Source organism: Piliocolobus tephrosceles, chromosome 9, assembly GCF_002776525.5.
Source record: "Piliocolobus tephrosceles isolate RC106 chromosome 9, ASM277652v3, whole genome shotgun sequence".
In the NCBI taxonomy this organism is placed as follows: Eukaryota; Metazoa; Chordata; class Mammalia; order Primates; family Cercopithecidae; genus Piliocolobus; species Piliocolobus tephrosceles.
Genome location: NC_045442.1, coordinates 64,317,711 through 64,344,769, shown reverse-complemented (window position 1 = coordinate 64,344,769; position 27,059 = coordinate 64,317,711). Strand labels below are relative to the sequence as shown.

Sequence of the window (27,059 nt, the reverse complement as noted above, 5' to 3'; positions counted from 1 at the left end):
CTCCAAGTGTTAGAATGTTAGCTCCACAAGAGCAGGGATCTTGTTTGTCTTCCTTCCCCCTACACTGACAGCACCTAGAAGAGTACCGGCACCATGGCAGGTGAGCAATTAATAAGTATCTGAAGAACGAGTGAATACATGAATGAAGTAGAAGCAATCATTTGTTCTGACATTACCACATCTTTGAGGAATCTGGGAGCCATGTGCTTGGGGTGAGAGTGAGACCTTTGGTTAAACTTATGACTTTAGTTGACCCTAATTTTATAATTTAGGGGAAATCTATGGAGATGGTACTGGCATGCTCCTGAAGTGGAATTTGGAAGCACATGGCTGATATGCACCTGCCCCTAGTCAGTGGGAGAGTGACTGAGTTCAGCACTCATGCATTCTCAAGCTAAATCACGTTAGTGATGTCCTCTAATTACTGTCTTATATATTCAGTAGAATCATCTGAATTTGAATAGAATTTTAACTTCGGAACTACAGAAACTAAGTGTTTCTTGGTTTTAATTTGTTGGAATCAATTTTAAATCTGCTCCTCTCTGCCACATCTCAAACTGGGTAAAAAAAAGTAAGTACCCAGTTCTTATAGGGTGGAAAAAGTGATTAATTTCACATAAAGTTTATTAATTTTTAATGAGATCATTCAAATCAGTTAAAGTAAAAGATTGTTACTGGATTGTGAAACCAGATTTAGTTGAAATATATTAAGATTATTTTTCTACATTATAGGAATATTTTTGGGAAAAGTTAATAATTAAAGCTTCCACTATCTACCTATTAGGTGAAACTATGTGAAACTGACATTTTTGTAGGTCAACAATGGTAGACTGTCAGAAGTTTCATATGATTCAACCTAATTCTTCACAATGACTGTATTTTCCATAAATATATTATGTGGTCTCACAAGTTTGAAGTATTTTCTAGACTTGCCAGTTTAAAATCACACCAGGAAATTTTTTTTCTTTGTTGGACTGTATTCATGATTCTAAATTGATATTACTTTTCTTTTTAACAAATTTGGGTTTATTTTCCAGGATGTTTAGAAGTAAACCAATAAGTTGTTTTATTCCGTTACCATGTGAGATAGGTGCTACATTTTATTATTTATTATTTTCAAATTACATTCAGAAAGAATAATTCACATAGTTCTCACTCCACATGCAGATCCTAGATTCCAAACTTTTCATGAGGGTGACTTCTCTATTTATTTCAGGCTCTGTGATTGGTGGAGAGGGGTGTGGACTGGGTGCCTGCGTTCACGGGGAGAAGTGCCTAGAGGTGCCGACTGAGCCTGTATCTGGCAGGGGGTGTTGGGGAGGGAACGTGGATGGTACCCACCCTGGAGGCCCACTAGGGAATTAGCTGGGGACTCTTGCTACGGGTAAATCATAAAGAAAATGTTATTGTTTCCTAAAAGCTAATCTGTGCTTTTCAGAGTTTTCTGTTCATATTTCAGAAACAAAGACTAAAGCAAGCAGAAGTCCCAGTTTCTTTCTTTTTTTCCTCTTTTCTTTTTTCTTGTCCTTTCCTTTCTTTTCTTTTCGCTCCCTCCCTTCCTCCCCTCTTTCATTCCCTCCCTCCCTCCCTCCTTCTTTCTGACGTGATTTCGTCATGTTGCCCAGGCTGGTCTTGAACTCCTGAGCTCAAGCAATCCACCCGCCTCGGCCTCCCAAAGTGTTGGAATTATAGGCTTGAGCACGCCCAGCCAGAAGTCCCAGTTTCCATCATCACCAAGTTACAGTCATCCACCCTTAAACCATTAACAGGAATAGGGAGGCTGTATGGCTTCAGACGTTTCCTTTTCACCCACCAGAGATTTTCCTCTTTCTTCTCTCGATGCTACAGATCCTGGTCCTCCACCTCCCATTTCCAGCCCCCACTTCTCAGCATACTCCCAGGACTTGAGTAGTGCTGGCCAGCCAAGGACAGGGCACAGGCACCGAAAGCCAGAAGGGAAAGCTCCAAGACTTCGTCTCCCAACCTGTCCTTTCCCTGACACTGGGGCTGCAGCTGTTTCCCCAGACCTAGTCCTGGTGTTGTCCATTGCCCGCCCTCATTCCATTCCTGTTTCCTCTGCTCCTGTCTCACTTCTATGTCCTGCCACAGTTCCTTAAACAAATGCCTTAAAAAATACAAAAATTAGCCGGGCGTGGTGGCGTGTGCCTGTAATCCCAGCTACTTGGGAGTCTGAGACAGGATAATCGCTTGAACCCGGGAGGCGGAGGTTGCAGTGAGCCAAGATCATGCCATTGCACTCCAGCCTGGGGGACAAGAGTGAAACTCCATCTAAAAAAAAAAAAAAAAAATTTGCCTCCAACAGTTAACACTGGATCTGGGTTTACTCTGGTAAATTTTATTTGGGTCATTCATGCATCCGATCCTTTTACCAGTTCTCTATGAATGGCCCTTGTTCCTATGGGACTCTGTGAAGAAAGGGCATATCAAGGTGGATATCAGACTCTTTTTACTCTCACATAGTCTGCTTCCAGTTATTCCTGAAAACTCTTACAAAGGCTTTACTTGCTTGATATCAGGATTTTACATATCTGAATCCAAATTACCAGGAACAAAAGAAAAACTTGAAGGATTAAGAGAAACAAGAAGACCAGTCCCTGAGGTCTATAGAATAAAATAAAAGGAGTAACCAAGGAGCCAGCCCAAAATGGAGAATTATTCTGGGGGGTTTTCTTTTTCTTTTTTCTTGACACAGGTTCTCACTCTGTCACCCAGGCTGGAGTGCAATGGCGTGATCACAGCTCACTGCAGCCTCGACTCCTTGGGTTCAAGCAGTCCTCCCATCTCGGCCTCCCAAGTAGCAGAGACCACAAGTACGCACCATCATGCCCAGCTAATTTTTAATTTTTTTTCTAGAGATGGAGTCTCCCTATGTTGCCCAGGCTTGTCTTGAACAGGGCTCAAGCAATCCTCCCACTTTGGCTTCCCAAAGTATTGGGATTACAGGCATAAGCCACTGTACCCGGCCTCTGGGGGTTTTCAGTAGGCAAGAGGTCTTAACCTTCTATGGCTTCCTGTTTTATTATGTCCTCAAATTTCCAATCCATCCATACCACCTCTAGCCCCTATTCTAATAGAGTTCTTGCTATAAGCTAAAGAATCTTCTCTGCAGTTTCTATTGCCTGCCTGGGGAGAACTGGTAAGTTCTTGGCTAACTACACTGTTAGAATTATTACAGGGAAAGATGAATTCCTGAAATTCTATATTATGAACTATTTTCCAAAGAATTTTTTTTTTTTTTTTTTTTTGAGACAAGGTCTGGCTCTATTGCCCAGGCTGGAGTGCAGTGGTGTGATCTCAGCTCCTTGCAGACTTTGCCTCCTGGGCGCAAGCCATCTTCCCATCAGCCTCCTGAATAGCTGGGACAACAGGCACACAGCACCCCCATAGCTAGCTAATTTTTGTATTTTTGGTAGACAGCATTTCGCCATGTTGCCCAGGCTGGTCTTGAACTCCTAAGCTCAAGCAATCCGCCCGCCTCAGCCTCCCAAAGTTCTGGGTTTACAGGCATGAGTCACTGTGCCTGGCTCCAGAGAAATATTATTATACATGGTGGTAAGTTATGATTATACTTATACTTCAGAAACACAATGGGTTATAGATATACAGCCTTTAAGCACCTGCCTGAGAATATAAATACCACATTGTCTCTATGTATTCCAAACAACTAATTTTAGGAACTTGATTTTAAGTTAGGGCCTGATTTTACAGAATTTAAATGCTTGAATTAACTTAGCCAAAGGAACTACAGAAGCAATATGATGAAAATATGTGCTTTTTGTTTGACCATAAATGTGTATAGTAAATACACACTTGGCTATATATTTATTATCTTAACCAGTACTCCAAGTTGAGAGGTGATGAAAACAGAGAGCTCAATGAGTTGTTTAAAATATACTATTAGAGGCCGGGTGTGGTGGCTCATGCCTGTCATCCCAGCACTTTGGGTGGCTGAAGCAGGCGGATCAGCTGAGGTCAGGAGTTTGGGACCAGACAGGCCAAAGGGGTGAAACCTCGTCTCTACTAAAAATACAAAAAAGTAGCCAGGCGTGGTGGTGAGTGCCTGTAGTCCCAGCTACTTGGGAGGCTGAGGCATGAGAATCACTTGAACCCGGGAGGCACAGGTTGCAGTGAGCCGAGATCGTGCCATTGCACTCCAGCCTGGGTGACAAAGTGAAACTCCATCTCAAAAAAACAAACAAACAAAAAAACACACAAAAAAACAAAAAAAGCCATATATATATATATTATATACATTATTAGTAACCAGGCAGTGAGGATACACTTGTAACCAGATTGTAACCAGAAGTTTCTACTGAGGCACCAAGATGGGCTAGATATTGGAAAACAAGTGACTTTTGAGACACACTGTTCTTCAGAAGTTTCAAAGCAGGTGCTTAAGGACAGCTTAGATGATTTCAACCTTTTACCTCCATCACAGACACAAGAGTCAGGAGGGAGAAGACCCAGCAAGAGGACTTTGGAGAGAGCCATTAATGCCTGTGAGATGCCCACCTCCATCCCTAACCCTGGGGTACTTGTTTCACCTCAAGTTTAGCGAGGGAGATTAAAGGGACCCCCTTGGAGAGGGTCCATTGGAGAGCTTGGAGAGCTTGCTATGCCTCCTTCAGTTAGGGGGACACAGGGGTTTGCCATCTGCCCCCTGCCTGAGAAATCTAAAGAGTGAGGAGCAAGCTGGCTGTTTGGGGATGGGCAAGTGGAAGGCTGTCTTGAGTGGCCTGCAGGCCTACAGTGTGTCAGGGCAGAGGGCGTGCTGTGGTTCCCATTATGCATCCATAGGCCACATGGGATCAGCTTAGGTCCTTTCAGGATCAGGAAAGGAAGGAATCAGGAGCAGAAGTTAGGCCGGGCGTGGTGGCTCACGTCTGTAATCCCAGCACTTTGGGAGGCTGAGGTAGGTGGATCACTTGAGGTCAAGAGTTCGAGACCAGCCTGGCCAACATGGTGAAACCCTGTCTCTACTACAAATACAAAAGTTAGCCAGGCATGGTGGCGAGCACCTGTAATCCTAGCTATTCAGGAGGCTGAGGCAGGAGAATCTTGAACCCAGGAGGCGGAGATTGCAGTGAGCTGAGATCATGCCACTGCAATTCAGCCTGGGCAACAGAGCAAGACTCCGTCTCAAAAAAAAAAAAAATTAAAATTAAATGTAAAGGTATTTTCTGCACTGTTCTGCACAAACATTTCACTATCAATTCACTGTCCATAAATGTGCATTTTAAATGTCCAGTACGGGGTTTATGCTGTGTTCTCCATGTTCTTTTGCCTCATCTCCTTTGTGAGTAAAAACAGGAGTTTTTGTGTTAGCTGCTCATAGATGATGTCTACACTCAAAGGAAAGAATTTTTTTTTCTATGTAAATCTGGGTGTTATAGAAATTAAATCAATGAGAAATGAACCATCCTCTCTAGGCTCATGAATTGCATGGAATTAGAGTTGCTCTATGACAGGAAATGAAAAAGTTAAAAATATTTACTTCAGAAGAATATGCCACTTGAAAATATAACCATTTTTTTAAAAAACAGACAATCCTCTTAAGGCTGATAAATTGACAACTTGAAACATTTGATTTCTGGGACACATCTGCAAAAAGTTTCTTCAAATTGGCAGTTCCTTCAAATTGGTGGAGACAGTTTTTCTGTTGCCAACCATAGTGTAATGACGCATCCCAGTTGGACATGGCATTGCTGAGGTATGGGCCATGATCCAACAGTCACTGCCTGAGCTCACCCCTGGCTTTCTCTGCTCTGTGTCCTGAGCCTGGAATTCAGGGGCAGATAATCAAACAGGATCAAGCCAGCTAGGAAACCTGCTCAAAGTGTTCCCAATAGATTCTGGGTATGATGTGCACTAAAAGAAAGCATTGCATGTTAGAGAAAGTGTTCTCCTTTTCTTTCCAGAGACAGCTAGAGTTTAGAGACAGAAGAAAAGATTCTTAGATAAACTTGGAGGTAGGCCGGGCACAGTGGCCCACGCCTGTAATCCCAGCACATTGGGAGGCCAAGGCAGTGGATCGCTTGAGCTCAGGAGTTCGAGACTAGCCTGGGCAAAATGGTGAAACTCCGTCTGTACAAATAACACAAAAATTAGCCAGGAGTAGTGGCACATGCCTGTAGTGCCATCTACTTGGAGGTCTCAGGTAGGAGAATTGCTTGAGCCCGGGAGGTGAAGGTTGCAGTGAGCAGAGAATGCACCATTGCACTCTGCACTCTAATCTGGGTGACAGAAACTTGGAGGTTCACATGCCTAGAAGATAATTTCTTTTGCTATTTATCTAGCAATCACTTGTTGCCTTCAATAGAAATAACTAGTTGTCATAGCCTACCCTGTCTCTGCTGCCAAATTCTTAGTAAGCACCTATTATGTGCTAAACACTGTGATAGACAATGGGGATACAACATTCTGCACCTTCTCTACAACATTCTCTCCAACATTCTCTACCTTCAAGGAGCTTGCATAAAAATACTTTTAATCCAATTTTGTACTTAAGAATAAAGAATTCTTAAAAGATGCACAGATTTACTTTATACTTAAATGTTTGGTTAACACAAGAGTTTTGTTTAATTTCTGTGTGCTTTTAAAAGTTTTCATCTTGGCGAAACCTCATCTCTATAAATAAACTACAAATAAGCAGGTGGCTTGTACCTGTAGACCCAGCCACTGGGGGTGGGGCTGAGGTGGGAGGATTACTTGAGCCCGGGAGGTCAAGACTGCAATGAGTGGAGATCGCACCACTGCACTCCAGCCTGGGTGACAGAGTGATACCCTGTCTCAAAAAAATAAAAAAAGTTTTCATCTTTTAAAATCAGCTGATTAAGTTGGATTGTTACCATAATGGGTAGTATCCATAATGAGGTATAATCAGAATCTATATAGTCAAGTGAACTATTTTCCATAGTTTTGCAGCAAATCCAAACTTTTCTACTTGGTTAACAGTTGTATTACCTTATCTGAAACTAATGTAAATCCCATAGCTGGGGTTGATCCAGCAATGTTCACTGAGCACCTACTCTGCACCATGCACGACAGGGATGCAGCAGTGAACAAGACACCTCCCAATCTGAGCCCCCAGGGAGCTTCTGACTGCTGCATTCTACGTGGGTCCATGGCAGAGGATACAGAGACACTTCACTATCCCAGCAGCCGGGGTCCTGCAATGCCCAAAGTGGGCAGCATAAAGCCAGTGGCCTTACAAAGTAGAATGTAAGGCCAATGTGAAATTCTTGTTAGAAAGGGAATGAATGGCATGACTATTCATGGCTCACAAAAGAGGATTGTCATAAAGAATTCATGGTAAGAGATGAAAGAGGAAAGACTTAAATAGAAGATCTGACAGAACAGCTTAGAAGGAGATTAGAGGAACAAAAGGCAGAACAAAAATTAGGTACTTATTTTTTTTCCTTTGTCACATAGGGCAGTATGTGGAAATTGCAGATAGTTTAAAAGAAATAATAATAATAATAATAATAATAATAATAATAATAATAATAATAAGCAGGGGTGTGAGAGGACCAAATAAAGAGATGGGAAAGTTTCCAGAGAAATGAGGTCAAGGCATTAGCTGGGGGTACAGGGGTGGGAAATGGAGATTAGAAATTAACAATCAATCAACATAGCTAGTCAACAAATACTGGGTGCAGAACTTCATGCTAAGTCACATATGAATTAAAATCATTTGTCATGAAAGCTCCATTATGCTTTGCGATCCTGGATTCCTTTTTTTTAATTTTTTTGTTTTTGAGGCACAGTCTTGCTCTGTCACCCAGACTGGAGCTCAGTGGCACGATCTCGGCTCACTGCAACCCCCACCTCCTGGGTTCAAGTGATTTTCCTGCCTCAGCCTCCCACGTAGTTGGGACTACAGGCACCCACCACCACACCCATCTAATTTTTGTATGTTTAGTAGAGATGGGGTTTCACTGTTGGCCAGGCTGGTCTTGAATTCCTGATCTCAAGTGATCCGCCTGTCTCGGCCTCCCAAAGTGCTAGGATTACAGGCCTGAGCCACCACGCCCAGCCGTGATCCTGGATTCCTTTGACTTTTTAGACTCACCACTCTAACCTAAACCATTTAGGTTTTATCGATATCCAGTCAAGATCCACTGGTGATGAATGGTACTCTTCAAAATAGGAAATGATGCAGCCTAAAATCTAGAAATAAGGAAACCTTTCTCTTGGCTTATCCCCAACTCAAAGACACTTGGTTGTAAGTTTAGAAAGCTAAAAATTTTAATAAATATGAGCCTCTGAAAGGATGGCACCTTCTCATTTCACAAGGTTCTAAGAATCAACGAATGTTACTTGCTAATTGTAAATATATAAGATGAGTTAAAGGGCAAAGACTGAACTATCACAACAGAGAAACACAAAGCAGTAGATACATCAAAGGAAAACCATTTTAAAACATAATTTATAAATCTGAGTTCTGGGGAGAAAATTGGTTATAGTCAGTAATATTCATTGTTCAAAGACTTCTGATTTATTTTTCATGCTCTGCACAAGGTGTTAATGCTAGATCATGCAAATGTTCTAGGACAGTTTATTCTTTATTTACTTAGAACTAAAATAGGGCAAGAGAACCCAGCTTTCTGGACCTAAAAATTTTCAAAGCAAAACAAATGCATACTCTTCCGAAGGAATCATTTGCACCCCCTTCCCATGTGTGTAGGCTGATATGGGAGTAAGAACACAGATTGTTTTCATGCCTGTGACCCCGGATGCAGGCCTAGATCAATACATAGGAGTCTCTTCATAATTTTTCTCTGCTTGTCTAATGTTTTTACACTTTCCTAAGCTGACTTTCTTCTTAACTTCACCAGTGTGGGTCACAGTATATTTTAGACAGTTCTTCACGACGTTTTTACTATCATTTCCCAAGGCAGCAATGGATAAAACAATATAATATGATCATCATTTTATTTCCCAAAACTTCCTCAGAGTTAACATCTGCCATCCAAATGCAAGCACTCCATCTCAGACAGCTCCTAGCTTCCCAAATTTCATTTATGCAGCTTGGATTTCATTATCCATGGCATGGAACGTAGTCTAAGATCAATTCTGTAATTAACCAACCGTAATAATTCTCAGAATAATAATTCTCAGAAGAATGACACAAGTCACAAATATTCAGATGAGTGTGTTGAGATGCTTTTAGAGACTTTCCTAGTTCCTGCGATTAGTCCAGAAGTTAATTCATGATGGAGGTTTAAGAGAGATTTCCACTGGATTTATGGCACTCAACTTGTGGAATTTCATGTTTACATGTACACACATGTCAGGTAACTAAGAGAAAAACCCTTCTTTCCCCTGAGTTGGGCAATGGGGTATCCTGGATCTACCTACAGAGTAACTATAAAAGTAAAATCAAACAGCGTATGTACTGAGCTAGCATTGTTTTTACAAGGCTCTAATTGCTTGCTCTCCCAGTTGTAAAAGACATAGGCTGAATACAGCTATGATTACAATGACTTAGAAGGATTAACAACCACAAGTGTGGTGACAGTATTATAGGAAAACAAATCTGCATCAGACAGAGCAACATTTATAGGGCTTGAAGGTAACTGTTCTCATAAAACTGAAAACGCTGCAGCATTTCAGGGAAAATGTGAGAGTATCCTGGAAACCACAGCTCTAGTTCCGGTTCCACTATTGAGCCTGTGCCTTAGTTTCTCTGTCTAGAAGATGGAAGAGAAGAATAGTGACGTTGGTATTTGCTTCCCAGAAATAGATGAAATTTGGTGAAATAATCCATTAAAAGTATACTCAGTTATGGCAAGTTTAAATATTCCCCTTAATAATTTTAAGTGAATTTTTAAAAGGTTTTAAGCACCACATTTTCAAAAGAATCCACTCAGTATAAGTTGCTCAATATATAACACAATTGCAAATTACTGTATATCCATGGCTCCACTGGAAGTAAGAGACAGAAACACTAAGGAAAACAGCATGTGCTCCGGGAAATTGGGAACTTTGTTTCTAGGAGTTCACAAATTCCACAATATTTGGCATATTGTATTGACTGAAATTTTGTTATATTTTTGTCAGTTCCCATCTTGGGAAATAAACCAAGAGTTAGATTATTAAAATGTAAACCTGCATTAAAAATAATCATTTGATTCTCAAAAGCAAAAATAAATGCCTCAAATCAGAACATGTTCAGTCTATCTCTCTTTTGTTTGAATGATGCTCGCAGGTGGCTTTCCTCTCTTTCCTTTGGTGTAAGCATTTACTAGAAAGCAAACAGTTGTACAGGTTGAACCACAGGAAATTGTCTAACGGCTATTTCACATGATTCAACCTAATATAAGGATTGAGAGGTACTGGTGACCAAACTTTTAAGCACATTAGATTGAAGATTAGACAACTTAGAACCCCAGAGTTCCTTAAAGTCTAGGTCATAGGCTGGGTGTGGTGTCTTACGCCTGTAATCCCAGCACTTTGGAAGGCTGAGGCAGGATTGCTTGAGCCCAGGAGTTTGAGACAAGACTGGGCAACATGGCAAGACACCTGTCTCTCCAAAAAATTAAAAAATTAGCTGGGCATGTAGTCTCAGCTACTTGGGAGGCTAAGGCAAGAGGATCGCTTGAGCCCGGGAGGTCAAGGTTGCAGTGAGCCACGATCGTACCACTGCACCCCAGCCTGGGTGACAGAGCGAGACTTGTCTCAAAAAACTTTAGATTGTAAACTGGGCTGAGGATTGCTGGGATGCACAATAGGTTGTCTACTCTCTTCTTTAATGTATCCTATTCTAGGTAAATACATGTAAACAAGTAAACTGAGTTAACTACTGGGAGAATTAAGAACTACAGATCCACACAGGCAGATTTCTTTGGTTAGTCCGTGCTCTACCATCTGAGCTGCAACATCAGCCTCACTGAGGTTACCTGAGTATCTGAGGACTGAATCAAGCAAAATTATATTTCTTACAATAAAATTTCAATAAACCTTCTGAATCCAACAATCTTACCTGCTGGTTTGGTCTGACATCACTGAAATTTATTTTTTTCCCCAAGTCTCGAATCACCGCGTTCTTAGTTTCACGAATGTGATCATCACTCACTGGTTGAGGAGACTTTGTATTTTTCTTCACTAATCCCTGGGATGGCCTGTAAGATAAATCCACACCCGACACACCCATGAAAAGCACTGGCCAGGGTGAAAAGGCCTAGAAATCAGAATGGTTGAAGTGACAACCAGAAACCAGCAGTCATTAGGCACTTAGGGAATTAAGCCCTGTGCAGAGAATCAGTATTTGTAAAGGTCTTTTTGATATTTTAATTAAAACAAAATTTTTTTGAAACAGAGTCTCACTCTGCCACCCAGGCTGGAGTGCAGTGGTGCGATCTCGGCTCACTGCAACCTCTGCCTCTTGGGTTCAATGATTCTCCTGCCTCAGCCTCCCGAGTAGCGGGGATTACGGGCATGCACCAACACGCCCAGCTAATTTTTTGTGTTTCTCCTAGAGACGGGGGTTTCACCTTGTTGCCTAGGCTGCTGTCAAACACCGGACCTCAAGTGATCCACCTTCCTCGGCCTCCCAAAGTGCTGGGATTACAGGCATGAGCTACACACCTAGCCTGATATTTTAATTATTAATAATCATTCAAAGTAATCATCTCCTTTGTCCTGAAGTGTTCCACATCCATTCTGTGTCTAAGAGAATAAGATTATCTAGGAATCCACAAAATGAGAGCCCTGTCCCAGATCAAGCTATTCAATGCACATATCGCCTCTTAACTAGCATCTTACATCAAGAAACCCCAATGACACTTACATGGATGGTGCACTTCTAGGCAGCCCCATGGCATTTGTGGGTGGGATGGAAGGGAGAGAAGGCAGAACAGAGCTGAGAAAAGCCACTGGGTTCTGAATCCGGCTGGTAGGAGAGACAGGAGTTGGGGACACACAGCGGGGCTGAAACTGGTTTCCGCTGGGGATGGAAAATGTGAGTGGTGGTGGTGTTGGCTCTGTTGGGCCTGGTGGGGGTGGTTCATTTTGGATGGAAAGCCCTCCTGGAGATTTGGTTTGCATGGAGGGGTGAGACACTAAGAGGCTTTCTTTGCTCACTGTCCTCTGAATAGTTTGAGGAGTGCTGCTCAAAGTGAACACCGGAGAGCTGGAAGGGGCCACAGTTGCTGCGGGGGTGTTCGTGGAGGGGAAGAAATGCTTCGGCCGGGCCAAGCTGAACGTCTGTGATGAAGGAGCCTTCACCTGCTTACTGGATGTTGTCACCGCCGGGGGAGCAGTGGAGTTCAAAACACTCATGTTGAAAAGAAACTCCTTAGGAGATGAAGGAGATGGGTTTTGCAACTGGTGTTGTTCCAGTAAGACTTGGTTATGAAGCTGTTGTAACTGAGTGGAATCACTGTACACAAAACAAGGGTGGAGAGAGAGAAGGAAATGTGTTATTATTGGCCTCACCTTTCAAACAATGTACAGACTGTTTATAACTTGATGATAGGCGGGGCACGGTGGCTCATGCCTGTAATCCCGGCACTTTGGGAGGCAGAGACAGGGGGATCACTTGAGTCCAGGAGTTTGAGACCAGCCTGGGCAACGTGGTGAAACTCTGTCTCTACAAAAAAAAAAAAAAAAAAAAAAAATTTATATATATATATGAGGCCGAGGTGGGAGGATAATCAGCGATCCCAGGAGGATCCCAGGAAGATCACTTGAGGTCCCAGGCTTGAGCCTGGAGGCAGAGATTGCAGCGAGTCCTGATCGTGCCACCGCACTCCAGCCTCGGTGACAGAGTGAGACCTGTCTCAATAAATAAATAAAATAAAATAAAATAAAATGAAATAAAATAAAATAACTTGATCCTAATAAAGAACACACAACCAGAGTGGCAAAAATCAGCTGACCAATAATTGGTGAGTTTGTCTTTCCTTCTTTCCAAGGGCCTCATTGACACTGTATTCTTTGTATTGTGACCTTTGAGTTGTGCAACAAAGAGTTTATAAATTGGAAAAGAGAAATAGAGACAATGTTTCTCTTGTAGGCAGTGCTCAAAGTTCTGATGACCAGCAGAAAGTCTCCCAGCTTCAGAACAGAAGGCACTGAGCTACACACCAGTGTGAGTTACTGAAAAGGGCCGAATTCTCCATAAGAACGTGCTGTATTCTCCACTCTGCCTTGTTTTAGAGCAGACCTTAACAAAGAAGCCAGATGTGTCTCAGAGGGGTTTCTCATTCTCTTGTGATAACAAACCTTTATAGATGAGGTGACCGACCATATGTCCCAACATATTCAGGAAGGTCCTGGTTTAACATCTTTTCCTGGCATCATTATTTTTGTTTTTGTTTTTGTTTTTGAGACAGAGTCTTACTCTGTTGCCCAGGCTGGAGTGCAGTGGTGCGATCTCGGCTCACTGCAACCTCTGCCTCCTGGGTTCAAGCGATTCTTGTGCTTCAGCCTCCCAAGTAGCTGGGACCACAGGTGTCTACCACCATGCCCGGCTAAATTTTGTATTTTTAGTAGAGACAGGGTTTCACCATTTTAGCTAGACTGGTCTTGAACTCCTGACCTCAAATAATCTGCCCGTCTTGGCCTCCCAAACTGGTGGGATCACAGGTGCAAGCCACCGTGCCCGGCCCTGACATCATTATTAATAGAACTCACTTTCACTCTCAGAAATGTCCTAATTTGAATGATGATTATATGCTCACCCCGATTATAAACCTTGCCTTAGACTTTCATTGTTCCTAAAAGGAGAAAGATCAAACTGAAACTCCATTTATAGAACCTGAGTCACAGAGGCATCACATGATTTGCCTTAATGGTCCGTTGAATTCAATGGTCTGTTGAATTCAGTGGTCTATTAAATTTCTCTTCACGAAAGAGTTCTTTTTTAACAAAATGTAATGAAAATGTCTTAAAATCATATATGCATAAAGTCATTAAGGCTGCCAAACTTTGATGTTTAGGAGAATCTACTCTTGAATGAGTAACCACAGGAGGACCCATATGTGGGATCACAGTGCTTCAGGACCACTAACTATATGATCTTTATTTTATTTTTATTTATTTAATTATTTTAGGCAGTCTTACTCTGTCACCTAGACTGGAGTGCAGTGGCACAATCACGGGTCACTGTAGCCCCAACCTCCTGAGTTCAAGTGATCCTCCTGCCTTAGCGTCCCAAGTAGCTGGGACCACAGGCGCGCACCTCCTGGCCCCGCCAATTTTTGTATTTTTTGTAGAGTTGGGGGTCTTGTCATGTTGCCCAGGCTGGTCTCAAACACCTGAGCTCAAGCAATTTGCCCGCCTTGGTCTCCCAAATTGCTAGAATTACAGGCATGAGGCACTGCGCCTGGCCAGTTTTATGTTCTTTGGAAATATGTGTTGCTTTTGGGACACAGAGACTCTGCATTATAAGGAATACAAAAGAAATTATTAAGGATTTTGAATTCTGAAGATAAAATGCCAAACAACAAACTTGAGATACTGTATCAAGTACTTTTGAAAACAGTTTTGGCAACGACAATTTCTGGCAGTGTGTGCTGGAGCCAGTTCACTGGCTTTGAAGAACAGATAGTGCACATCTCATTTCAACTACCCATTCGATGACTTTCTCTTAGTAGCTTGAAATTGGTGCAAATGCTAAAAATCAGGGCTTTCTCTCCCCTGTCAGTCATTAAACATTTTCCAGTGCATCACTGACTTGGAAAACTAGTTCTGAGTAAATCTGCTATGGTTTTAGCAGCAGTCACTCTGCTGGTTGCACATTTGAATCACCTGGAAACTGTAAAAGACAAATGAACCTTGCTGATTTAGGCACCTGCTCAGTTAATTTACCTGCAATGGAATTCAGACAGAGTTATTATTATCTTTTCAAATGTAGGTCAGTCATTCTCAAACTTTACTGGGCCTCAGAATCCTCTGGAGGGCCTGTTAAAACACAGGTTTCTGGCCCCCATCCCTAGAGTTTCTGATCCGGCAGGTGTGGGGCGGAGCCTGGGAGTCTGCATTCCAACCAAGCTTCCAGGTGATGCTGATGTGGCGGGTCTGCCTACCACAAGGCCCCAGCTGATTCTCACAGTCACCCAGGACTGAGAACCGCTGCCCTAAAGAAACACTTGGCCCCAAAGCATAGGCTTTCCTAGTATATTCTGACTTTTGTCTGACATTTATCTCACTTTTAAATGTTAATTATTGTGTTTTCCTGGGTGTAGCGGGTGGGTGGTAGGGAGTGGGGAAGAGTTGCAACTCAGGGTTGTTCCTTTCTTTTTCTTTTTTCTCTCTTTTTGAAACAGAATCTTGCTCTGTCACCCAGGCTGGAGTGCAGTGACACGATCTCAGTTCACTACAACCTCTGCCTCCTACGTTCAAATGATTCTTCTGCCTCAGCCTCCCGAGTAGCTGGGATGACAGGCATGCGCCACTATGCCTGGCTAAATTTTGTGTTTTTAGTAGAGACGGGGTTTCACCATGTTGGCCAGAGTAGTCTAGAACTCCTGACCTCAAGTTATCCACCTGCCTTAGCCTCCTAAAGTGCTGGGATTACAGACGTGAGCCACCGCGCCCAGCCGAGGTTATTTCTCTAACTCTAGACCAGTGGTTTCCAAACTGGCTGCACATTAAAATAATCTGATTCAATTGAGATGGAAGGCATAAATATTTTTTAAAAGCTCCAAATTTTATTCTAGAGTGTGGCCAGGATAAGGAATCACTGCTCTAGACAGCTTAATATTCAATCTGAAATTTCAAAGTCAGGCTTTGATGATACAAGGTTTCAAAATGACGGCTTCCCTTTCTGTTGCAATTTTAAGATCTACTTTATCTCTATTTTCCATATGAATAGCAAATAGAAGGAACAAGCAGAAAATTGTATCTTTGAGAAGACTGAGTCAATATATTTTAGTGCAAAATGTGTGAGGTTAAACCAATGAGGTTAAAACTAGCAAGAAAAGGTTGTAGGCATGTAGATTTACAAATGATGTGTGTATGTGTGAGTGTGGTGAATATATATATTCATATCTATACTAATGTAAACATATGTATACACTAGAGAAAACTTAAGGAAGGCAAAGAATATTAAAGAATTATATAGTGCCGAGAACTATGTTTCTAGAGGGTGTCACTACATGATTTATTAGAGAGACGTCTTATGTTAATTGCAAGTCTCATGTGGCAGACACTGCTGTCTACTTAATTCCTGCCTTGTAAAAGAACCCGATTTTGTTTATGGTGGCAATATGTGCAGCTAAAGACTGTACTTCCAGCCTCCTTTGCAACTAGTGTCTCATCTGCCTAAATTCTGGCCAAAGAGGCAGAAGCAGAAAATTTTGGTTGAAACCTCTAAGAAGTCTCCTTAGAAGAGATTCTAACATCAAAAGTGATGTCTGGATGCAGTGGCTCACACCTGTAATCCCAGCACTTTGTAGATGTGGTGACTTGACCACCATCAGCTGTCTTGGACCATGAGGGGACCTAGAGAAAAAGCCAGTGTTTGGGATGGCAGAGTAGAAAGACAGAAGGAGACTGGATTCTTAATGACCATGGAACCAACATTCATAGCCCCAGACTCCCTGTCTACTTTCTTTATATGAGAGAAAATAAACCCTCAAGTATTTAAACCCTGTTAGTTTGGGTTGTCTGCAACGTGAAGCTCACCTTAATCCTAACTGACATACCTGAGGACTAAACTCTGACCTTTTTCTATGCTCAAATCCTATCCTAAGGGACCTAGGGAAAGTCACTTCTAAAACAAACCATAGCCATAAAATCTCATGAAACAGGTCTTTTTTTTTTTTTTTTTTTTTTTAAAGAATCTCATTCTGTCACCCAGGCTGGAGTGCAGTGGCGCTATCTCGGTTCATTGCAACCTCTGCCTCCTAGGTTCAAGCAGTTCTCCCACTTCAGCCTCCTGAGTAGCTGGGATTAAAGGCATGCGCCACCAAACCTGGCTAATTTGGAACAGGCCTTTTTGACCCACTGTATGGTGGTTTTCTTTTCATCCCGACTCTGGCATGGCATCACATGACAAACAGCAGACTCCCTTATTTTAACTTAAACATTCCTTTCTACTGACTCCAAGTTTTCAGACAAAACTTAACTCTTTCAATTGCCAACCACAGAATCCCCAGCCCCACCTATGACTGGTAAGTCCCTGCTTTGAGATGTCCTGCATTTTGGGGCCAAACCAATGTTTATCTTCTTGTATTGATTTATGATTTTACCTGCAATTCTTGTGTTTCTGAAATGCATAAAACCAAACTGCAACCTGACTGCCTTGGGTGCACTTTCTCTGGACCTCTGGAGACTGTGTTTCCCTGGGTCGTAGTCACTCATATTGACTTAGAATAAACCTCTTTAAATATGTTGGCAGAATTTTTTTTTTCCATCGTACTATGTAACGGCCCCTAAAACTGTTACCAGGGAAGAGACAGTCCTACGAAGGAGGCAATTCCCCAGGAGGTTGTTTGGGGTTACCTGTCCCCTGTAACTCCCTTCTCTGAGAACTTCTCCCACCTACAGTTTCTTCCAAACATAAATCCTCTAACAGTTGAGTGTACTGGGGGAGGGGGCAGGAGGTCACCTGACCAGCGTGGACCAACTAGAATTGGGAGTTGAGCTGCTGAGATTGATTTAGTTAACAGTGGTACTTGACACAGATTATGATGTGGAATTGGGACATGGCCATGATGGGCCACTTATGAACTGATGGGTCTTCAAAGAGAGACGAATGGATCAGATAAGTAAAGAGGAAACAAGGAGATGCTCACGTAGACAGAGGGTGAACCAGTCGCACAAGCTCTAGCAGACAGAGGCTGGACTGACCTGTGATCCTGAGATGACAGGTGAAGAGGCCCAGCTCCTACCTCTCCAGTTCTTCTCCTGCAGGGCTTGGTTGTGTTTGGCTTACCCATTTCTGCCTATATCCCTGCAGTAACCTCTTCCCCTCTTTTTACTTTAAGTGGATTCCTGTTTCCTGTGACTGACAGGACTTTGAGGGGACTGAGACATTTCTGGATGTGACTTGCTTAGAGGTATGTTTCACAACATTGAATCTTATGTCCAGAATTTTGCTGCATATAGTGATGAGAAGAATATAAACTAAACACGAATGACTTCCAGTGAACATTTCATGGTGATGAGCAAGCCACAGTGGGTGCACTGGTGCTGTAGATTTTGATGTTGATATTTAAAAGTTTTTGTAATTAGAAACAATTTTTTATGAATTTGATGTGTGGATGAAACAGGAAATAATAGCAATGTCATGCCCTGTATTTGCTATGTTGTGGATGGATATTTTAAACATTGTAACATGGTTTTCTTTTTCTTTTTTTTCTTTTGAGACGGAGTCTCATTCTGTCACCCAGGCTGGAGTGCAGTGGCGCGATCTTGGCTCACTGCAAGCTCCACCTCTTGGGTTCACGCCATTCTCCTGCCTCAGCCTCCCAAGTAGCTTGGACTACAGGCGCCCACCACCATGCCGGGTTAATTTTTTGTATTTTTAGTAGAGACAGGGGTTTCACCATGTTAGCCAGGATGGTCTCGATCTCCTGACCTTGTGATCTGCCCACCTCGGCCTCCCAAAGTGCTGGGATTACAGGCGTGAGCCACCATGCCCAGCCGTGATTGCAACATGGCTTTCTAGAGAGTCAGGGCAACAACCACAGTAGGCTCCTGAGTTGAGTCAGAAAATCATGACCACTTCTTTATCCTACTATATTTATCCAGCAGCAGCTCGGAACTATCTAAAAAATACTAAATAGCTTTTCTATAATGACTACAGAAGCTTAAATTGAAGCAGAAATGAGAAATATAAGGATGAAATTACAGACTGTAAAGACGATTAGACACAAAAAACATTTTTATAAGAGAAGCACAGAAGTGCTTTACCTGGGGCCTCTAATGTCAGAATGTCAGACAAATGTTTCTGAATTAGTTTAAGTGCAACATTGCTTGGAGGTAGAATATTAATTAAGGATAATAGTGATAGTGTGCTTCTATTAATGTAAGGATGTACATTTGGCAAAACATTTAATGTGTATTTTCTCATTTGGGAATTCCCCTTTTTGGTTCTATCTTTTTTTTTTTTTTTTCCTGGACAAGTCTTGCTCTGTCACCCAGGCTGGGGTACAGTGGCACAATTACAGCTCACTGTAGCCTGAAACTCCTAGGCTCAAGTGATCCTCCTGCCTCTGTCTCCCAAGTAGCTAGGACTATAGGTACGCATCACCATGCCTGCTAATGTTTTTACTTGAAATTTTTTTCTTTTAGAGACAGGGGTCTCACTATTTTTCCCAGGCTGGTCTCAAATTCCTGGGCTCAAGCGAGCCTCCTGCCTCGGTCTCCCAAAGTGCCGGGATTACAGGTGTGAGCAACTGTGCCTAGCTGAGTTCCATTATTTTTAAGATCAGACTCAAGTAAAGATCACAGAAGCTCCTGGTTATTCATCCTACTTTTTACTTACAGTTTGGGTTTGGCCAGAACTGGAGGGGGCTCTTTGACGGGAGAAGAAGGCTCTGGGATTTTTGTTGCCTGTCCGTTGAACCTCTCCCGGAAAGAATCGGGCCTGGTCTGTCTGGTGGTCACCACGCCAGCCTCAGAGGATGCTTCACTTCCTTTGTCATCTTCAGGCAGGTTGAAGTGCACACGAAGCCCAATCCTAGAGCTGGACCGGGGCTCATTGTGGTTCACCAGAACTCCCTCGAGTTTGGGTTTGGGGGGTTGTTCCACAGACGGAGGCTCTGAGTGGGGTGGGGAGGGCTGTGGCTCAATAGCAGCCAGGTTGGTGATGGAGTTGGCTGAGTGAAGAGACCCATTGTTGCTGAGGTCCTCATTTCCTGAAAGGACAATAACAGGACCTGAGTTGTCAGCCACTGTAAGCCTGAACTGGGGCATGTGCACAAATGGGAAAGTGTTCACACCAGATGAATGTATGAATGGGAAATGCTTGTCAAAAACAGATCATCATCGGGGCATTAAAGAATGGTAAGGATACAGGAAAAAAATTAAATTAAAAATAAAATACTAAATTTAAAGTATAAATACCCCTTTGGAAAGAAATTTAGAAATTTATTGAGGAGATGTTCTCTTAGGAAATATAATGACGACAGCAGGGTAATTGGAGTGGTGGCTGTAAGTGCAATAAGAAATTGAAAATATAATGACGACAGCAGGGTAATTGGAGTGGTGGCTGTAAGTGCAATAAGAAATTGAAAATTGGACACTGTTCACGAACATTTTCCTCAGTAATTCAAATCTTTTTGGGAGAGCCAAGCCAGCTTCGTATGAAAAACAGTAAGGAATAGTAACACAAAGTCTGCATATTCACACTCAAAGTCACAGGTTAAACTGTTCTGGCATTAAAGGGTCCTTACCTCTCACATGCAGCTGTGCAATGCTTGACACTGTGCCGTATTTGTTGCTTGCAGTACATGTGAAGCACCCAGAATCTTCTGCAAACACCTCAGCAATGACCAAGGTGCAAATCTCCTCTATATGCCAGTGAAACAGAATGGTTACTGACTTAATTATGAAAATAGAATTATAGAATTTACTGATATCAGATGATATCAAAGTCAATGATTCTACAAAGTCAATATAAGAAGCCCGTTATATTAATTCTTTGAAAACAATTGGTCAAAACAATTATCAGATTGAATTGACTGATTAGTAGGCAAAATGAGTCAAAGAATATAGAAAAAATAACTCCATGCAGACAGGCCAAGTATTGACAGGGGGAATTTTATTTTTTTTTATAGACGGAGCCTTGCTCTGTCACCCAGGCTGGAGTGCAGTGGCAAGATCTTGGCTCACTGCATCCTCCACCTCCCAGGTTCAAGTGATTCTCCTGCCTCAGCCTCCCGAGTAGCTGGGACTACAGGCGTGTGCCACCCGCTAATTTTTGTCTTTTTAGTAGAGATGGGGTTTCGCCATGTTGACAGGCTGGTCTTGAACTCCTGACTTCAAGTGATCTGCCCGCCTCGGCCTCCCAAAGTGCTGGGATTACAGGCATGAGCCACCATGCCTGACCTGACAAGGGGATTTTGTAAAAATTGTTACATATTATGGATTCTCAGATAATCTTCTATTCTTATGTCATCAGTACAGATGGCAAAAATAGAAATGAATGACAATAAATTTTTTAAAAATCAGAAAAACAAACTAGGAGTCAAAGGAGAAGGAAATTTCTGTGAAATTAAAGAACTAATAAAACATTTTCTAAACCTAGGTCTCTCGCTATTTCCCTGGGGAAATTTTGCAGTAAGATTATTTTAAACAAGGACCACAATTTAAAATTGGACAGCAAATATTTTGCTTTACTAGTAGTAATGAACTGATAGAGTAACTTGAAATTCTGGATGAAAGAAGAGTGAAAGGCATTTCTACTTTTGTATTACTATGGTAAATCTTATGGATTACTCTGATACACTGTGAACAATGATCCTCTGTGAATGACTACAGAGGTGATTGCCAGGTAGAACCACATGACTACCGTCCAAAATTATTAAAGTTAGATATTCCTTGACAGCTAATAAAGAGGAGGTATAAGACAGTAGCATAAACCTCCAGTTATCACTCCATAGAAATGACATTAAAAACAAAATTATTAAAAAATAGTTGCATTAGGAGAAACTTGGCAGGCATCTCAGTGCTTCATGATAATTGAATTGAATTAACTAGACCATTTCTAGGAAATCTGGCCAGGGGGGCATGGCAGGCAGTATTGAGTATTGCTGTTTGAACGTGTCCCCCAATATTCATGTGCTGGAAACAGTTCCCAGTGTTTCAGTGTTGGGATGTGGAGCCTAAAGGGAGGTGTTTACGTCATGATGCCTCTGCCCTAATAAATGGATAAATGTGGTTATCATGGGAGTGGATTCATCATGAAAGTAAGAGTGGCCCCCTCTCTCCCTCCCTTCTCTTGTGCACTTGCTTTCTTGCCCTTCTGTCTTCTGCCATGGAATGACACAGCATGAAGGCCCTCACCAGATGCAGGCCCCTTGATCTTGGGCTTTCCAGCCTCCAGAACTGTAAGAAATAAATCCCTGTTCCTTATTAAAAATCACCCAGTTTCAGGTATTCTGTTACAGCAGCACACAGTGGACCAAGGCAAGTACCTACTCAGTGACTCTTGCTCCTCCTACCTCCTTGTTGATAGAACTTTGGCTTTGTCTACTCTACTTGGAGTGGTCATATATTTCGAAGAAAGCTGGCCCCTCTCAGCCTCAGGTGGTAAATCATGACTGGTCTAAGCCAGTCAAGCTAACTCCATTCTTGTTAAGTGGTAGTTGAGACACATAATTCCAGTCAGTGTGATATTGAAACCATCACCACAGGGTTGACAAGAATGGCATGCTCGGTTCGGGACAGAAATACAGTTAAGCATTAATCAGGCTGCACTTTGACCCACTTCCTTTGTCACTTAAAGTCATACAGCACTAGATCCTGACCACCTGCATCTACTTGTTCCTATAGATAGGATTTCTGACATTAGGATCATAAGACTATTTAAGAATTGATTTGCATCCCCGTTGTTCCTATAGACAGGATTTTATTTATTTATTTTTTGAGATGGAGTCTCACTCTGTTACCCAGGCTGGAATGCAGTGGTGTGATCACTGCAAGCTCTGCCTCCCAGGTTCACACCATTCTCTCACCTCAGCCTCCCGAGTAGCCGGGACTACAGGCACCTGCCACCACGCCCGGTTAATTTTTTGGATTTTTTAAAGTAGAGATGGGGTTTCACCATGTTAGCCAGGATGGTCTTGATCTTCTGACCTCATGATCCGCCTGCCTCGGCCTCGCAAAGTGCTGGGATTACAGGCGTGAGCCACCGTGCCCAGCCTCTATAGACAGGATTTCCAACATTAGAATCATAAGGCTTCTATTTTTTTTTTTTTTGAGACAAGGTCTTGCTCTGTTGCCCAGGCTGCAGTGTAGAGGCATAATTTTGGCTCACTGCAGCCTCTACCTCCCAGGTTTGAGTGATCCTCCCACCTGAGCCTCCTGAGCAGCTGGGACCACAGACATACACCACCATGCCTGGCTAATTTTTAAGTTTTTGTAGAGGTGGGAGTCTCACTATATTGCCCAGGCTGGTCTTTAACTCGTGTTCTGAAGCGATCCTCCCACCAAAGTGTTGGGATCATAGGTGTGAGCTACTGTGCCCAGCCTCATAAGGCTTTTGTTTAGGATCTCTTAAGACATTTTTTCAGACCATGAATTCCAGCAACTAGTTTGAAGACCCCCACAGAAGATCAAGATCAGCAATGAGAACATGGCTTCTTCATCTCCCCGTCCCATGACTTCACCCTGCACTTTTCAACCAACCAGTGATCTCCACTCTTCAATCCACTCCAAAACTCTTAAAAATCCTAGCCCGGCTAATTTTTGTAAATTTAGTAGAGATGGGGTTGTATGTATGTTGGCCTGGCTGGTCTCGAACTCCCAACCTCAGGTGATCCACCCGTCTCAGCCTCCCAAAGTGCTGGAATTACAGGCGTGGGCCACCATGCCCAGCCTGAAGAGAGAATTATAGTAATAAGATCACAAACCAGCTTTCTCTAACAGGGTTGCAAATACAATCTGATTTTTCTGGGTGGCACAGAGAGGGCATTCGGATGTTTGCCCTGTTTTGTGAGTGACTTGAACTTTCTAAGTTTGCCTACTGTCACTTGTATTTCATCTTAGTATCCTCCCAACTAAATCAAATCACATCACAGATATTTTACTGAATCTCTGCAAGCTGCAAAATCTGATGATGCATAAATTTTGAGATACCTAGGCTATGGAACTGAAATTCACCTAGCATTATAAAAATTGCTTTGCCTAGTTTTGAGAGGACTCAAATGGCAGCCATTTATGGAGGAAAAGAAACACTTCTCAATAACCAAAACACACTTCTCAATGACCAAGAACCAACTGCATTCATATGAGGTATTAAATATATATTCCAGATTTGCACAGGCTCCCCTCCTCTCCTCCTACAATAATAGCTATAGCTCATTTGGATGGCTTTTTTTTTTTTGGAACAGATGCTTGTTCTGTCACCCGGGCTGTATTGTAGTGTCACGATCTTGGCTCACTGCAACCTCCACCTCCCAAGCTCAAGCGATTCTCCTGCCTCAGCCTCCCAAGTAGCTGGGATTACAGACATGCACCACCATGCCTGGCTAATTTTTGTATTTTTCCTAAAACTTTATTTTTCACTTTTTATTCATCTCAGTGTAACTTCATTATGCATTCTTATATATATAAAATCACTCATATACTAATAAATTACAGTTGAAATCATCTTTACCTGGCTCTGCCATGGATCGAGGTTCTAAAAGAAAAAGAAAAGTAAAAGACTCTGAGCATTTATTTTACTGAGAAACTACATGTTCATCAGAAGCCTCCTATAGAATTTCACAGTCTCTTGCACACTCAGGAGTGATACAATAAGGTTATGTGACAATATTGAGTAAGATGACTTTAACAGGGGTAGGATGGATATTACAGAAAGATGGCAAAAGACCAAAAACTGTTTTGTGTTTTTTTTTTTTTGAGACTGAGTTTCGCTCTTGTTGTCCAGGCTCGAGTGCAATGGCACGATCTTGTCTCACTGCAACCTCTGCCTCCTGGGTTTGAGCAATTCTCCTGCTTTAGCCTCCCAAGTAGCTGGAATTACAGGCATGTGCCACCACGACAGGCTCATTTTTGTATTTTTAGTAGAGACGGGGTTTCATTGTGTTGACCAGGCTAGTCTTGAACTCCTGACCTCAGGTGATCTGCCCGCCTCAGCCTCCCAAAGTACTGGGATTACAGGCATGAGCCACTGCGCCTTGCCCAAGAGCAACAATTAAATGATATTGCTTCCTCTTGAAATAAATCTGGGCTTCCACTTGGGGTACATAAACCTTAGCCAAGGAAGTTTCCGAGTTAGCTCTATTTCAGAAATGACTTGCTTTTATTGGCACTCATTCAGCCTTACCTGAAAAAGGTTTGTGAAGACTGAGAGATTGTTCTTGGCTTTGGGCTCTGATATTCTAATAAAATGTACACTATACCTCCTGCTCTGAGGTTTCTAAGATTCAGAGCCTCAGGATAGATCAGAGTTTTTTCAAGAGTAGGTTTTTTTTTGTTTTGCTTTGTTTTGTTTTTTGAGATAAAGTCTCGCTTTGTTGCCCAGGCTGGAGTACAGTGGCAAGATCTTGGCTCACTGCAACCTCCACCTCCTGGATTCAAGTGATTCTCCTGCCTCAGGCTCCTGAGTAACTAGGACTACAGGCGCCTGTCACCACACTCGGCTCATTTTTGTATTTTTAGTAGAGATGGGGTTTCACCATATTGGCCAGGCTGGTCTCAAACTTCTGGCCTCACGTGATCCGCCTGCCTCGGCCTCCCAAAGTGCTGGGATTCAAAGGTGTGAGCCACCATGCCCAGCCAGGAGTAGGTTCTTACCTTAAAATTCTTTGGGCTTCATGAAAATGCCCACGGTGGTACTGAATATAGGTGTTTGATTGATATTGAATTGCCAACACTCAAAAAGTAGTTGTTGAACTTAGTTTTAATCTTTTTCACTGGTAAACCCACTGAAGTTTTTTTCTCTCTCTGTTTTTTTTTTGTTTGTTTGTTTGCTTTTTGTTTGTTTGTTTTGTTTTGTTTTGAGATAAGGTCTCACTCTGTTGCTCAGGCTGGAATGCAGTGGTGCTATCTCAGCTCACTGCAACTCTGTCTCCTGGGTTCAAGTGATTCTCCTGCCTCAACCTTCAGAGTAGCTGGGACTACAGGTGCATGTCACCACACCCGGCTGAGTTTTTTTTTTTTTTTTTTTTTTTTTTTTGGTAGAAACAGGGTTTCACCATGTTGGCCAGGCTGGTCTCAAACTACTGACCTCAAATGATCCGTCTGCCTTGGCCTCCCAAAGGCCTGAGATTACAGGTGTAAGCCACTGTGCCTGGCATCTCTCAGTTTAAATGGCATTCAGAATATATTATTGTTGCTGCTACTGCCAATAAAACCTGACAGTAGCACTGATTCCTATGTCACACTGATCTAAGGACTACTATTTTGTGATAGACAGAAAAAGATTAAGAAAAAAGCAAGTAACTCACCTCAAAAAATGATGTGTGTGAGGTAACACATATGTTCATTAGCTCAACTTAGCCATTCCACAATGTATATATATTTCAAAACATCATGTTGTACATGGTAAATTGTAAAATTTTTATTAATCAATGTAAAAAATAAAAAATAAATAAACAAAAATTATACATGTTCATTATGGAGAAACTAAAAAAATACAGAAATGCAAAAGGAAGTAAAACAATCGACCCTAGGCTCACGGCCCAGAGAAAGACTGCCAACATTTTAGCAAATTTCTTTCCCAAGTTTTTCTATAATAGATTGTTCTACATAGTTAATAAAACATATTTTTAAAAAGCAAGTATGTTGCAATGTAGTTTATGGCTGAAATGGGTCAAGGAGAAAGCACCGCATGACAAGGTGAAAGCATGGTGCGATAAGAAAAGAAGAACTAACCATGTAAATTTCTAAATAATTCTTACAATAAAAAAGAGCAAGAACCCAATGTGAAATAAAGAAATACAAAGACCTAAGTAAACATGAAAAAGAAAAGTTTCATCCCAGATTTAATTAGTGAAGTGTAGATTAAAACAAGTGTTCCCATTTTTGGCCTGTAAAGTTAGTGAAGATTTTTAATAAAATGGTTAACACTCATTGTTGGTGAAGGTGTGAGACGAAAGGTATTCCCATGTATTGTTGGTTGTAGTAGGATATAGCTAGGGCGACATGTGTCCCAGTTCAACTGGGACAGACCTAGTTTATGCCTGGGATCCCTGTATAATTATTAATAGCATCCTCTTTCACTCCCCCAAAAGGTCTCGGTTTGGCTAATTAATTGTGTGATCATCCTAAATTTAGTTCAACCCTTTGGGGTGGCATTTTGGCAACATATTTTAAAAGCCTAAAAATGTAAATTTACAGCAGCAATTCTCATACTAGAAATTTATTCCAGGGCAGTAACTGTAGATATTCACAGCTACTGGGGAGGCTGAGGTGGG

The 27,059-nt window shown here is 42.1% G+C and overlaps 1 protein-coding gene across 4 annotated transcripts in view; it reads right to left on the bottom strand.

Moving 5' to 3' along the window:
* The window catches only part of MYPN (myopalladin), a 106,842-nt gene that overhangs the window by 25,982 nt on the left and 53,801 nt on the right, over window positions 1-27,059 (bottom strand). For all 4 annotated transcript variants that reach the window (XM_023204784.2, XM_023204781.1, XM_023204785.2 and 1 more), the window contains 5 exons: window positions 24,296-24,319; window positions 20,370-20,486; window positions 19,460-19,832; window positions 11,813-12,403; window positions 11,006-11,144 (listed from right to left, as the gene is read on the bottom strand). In XM_023204784.2, coding sequence (XP_023060552.1) covers window positions 11,006-11,144; window positions 11,813-12,403; window positions 19,460-19,832; window positions 20,370-20,486; window positions 24,296-24,319 — 1,244 coding nt within the window. The remainder of the gene's footprint in view (window positions 1-11,005; window positions 11,145-11,812; window positions 12,404-19,459; window positions 19,833-20,369; window positions 20,487-24,295; window positions 24,320-27,059) is intronic.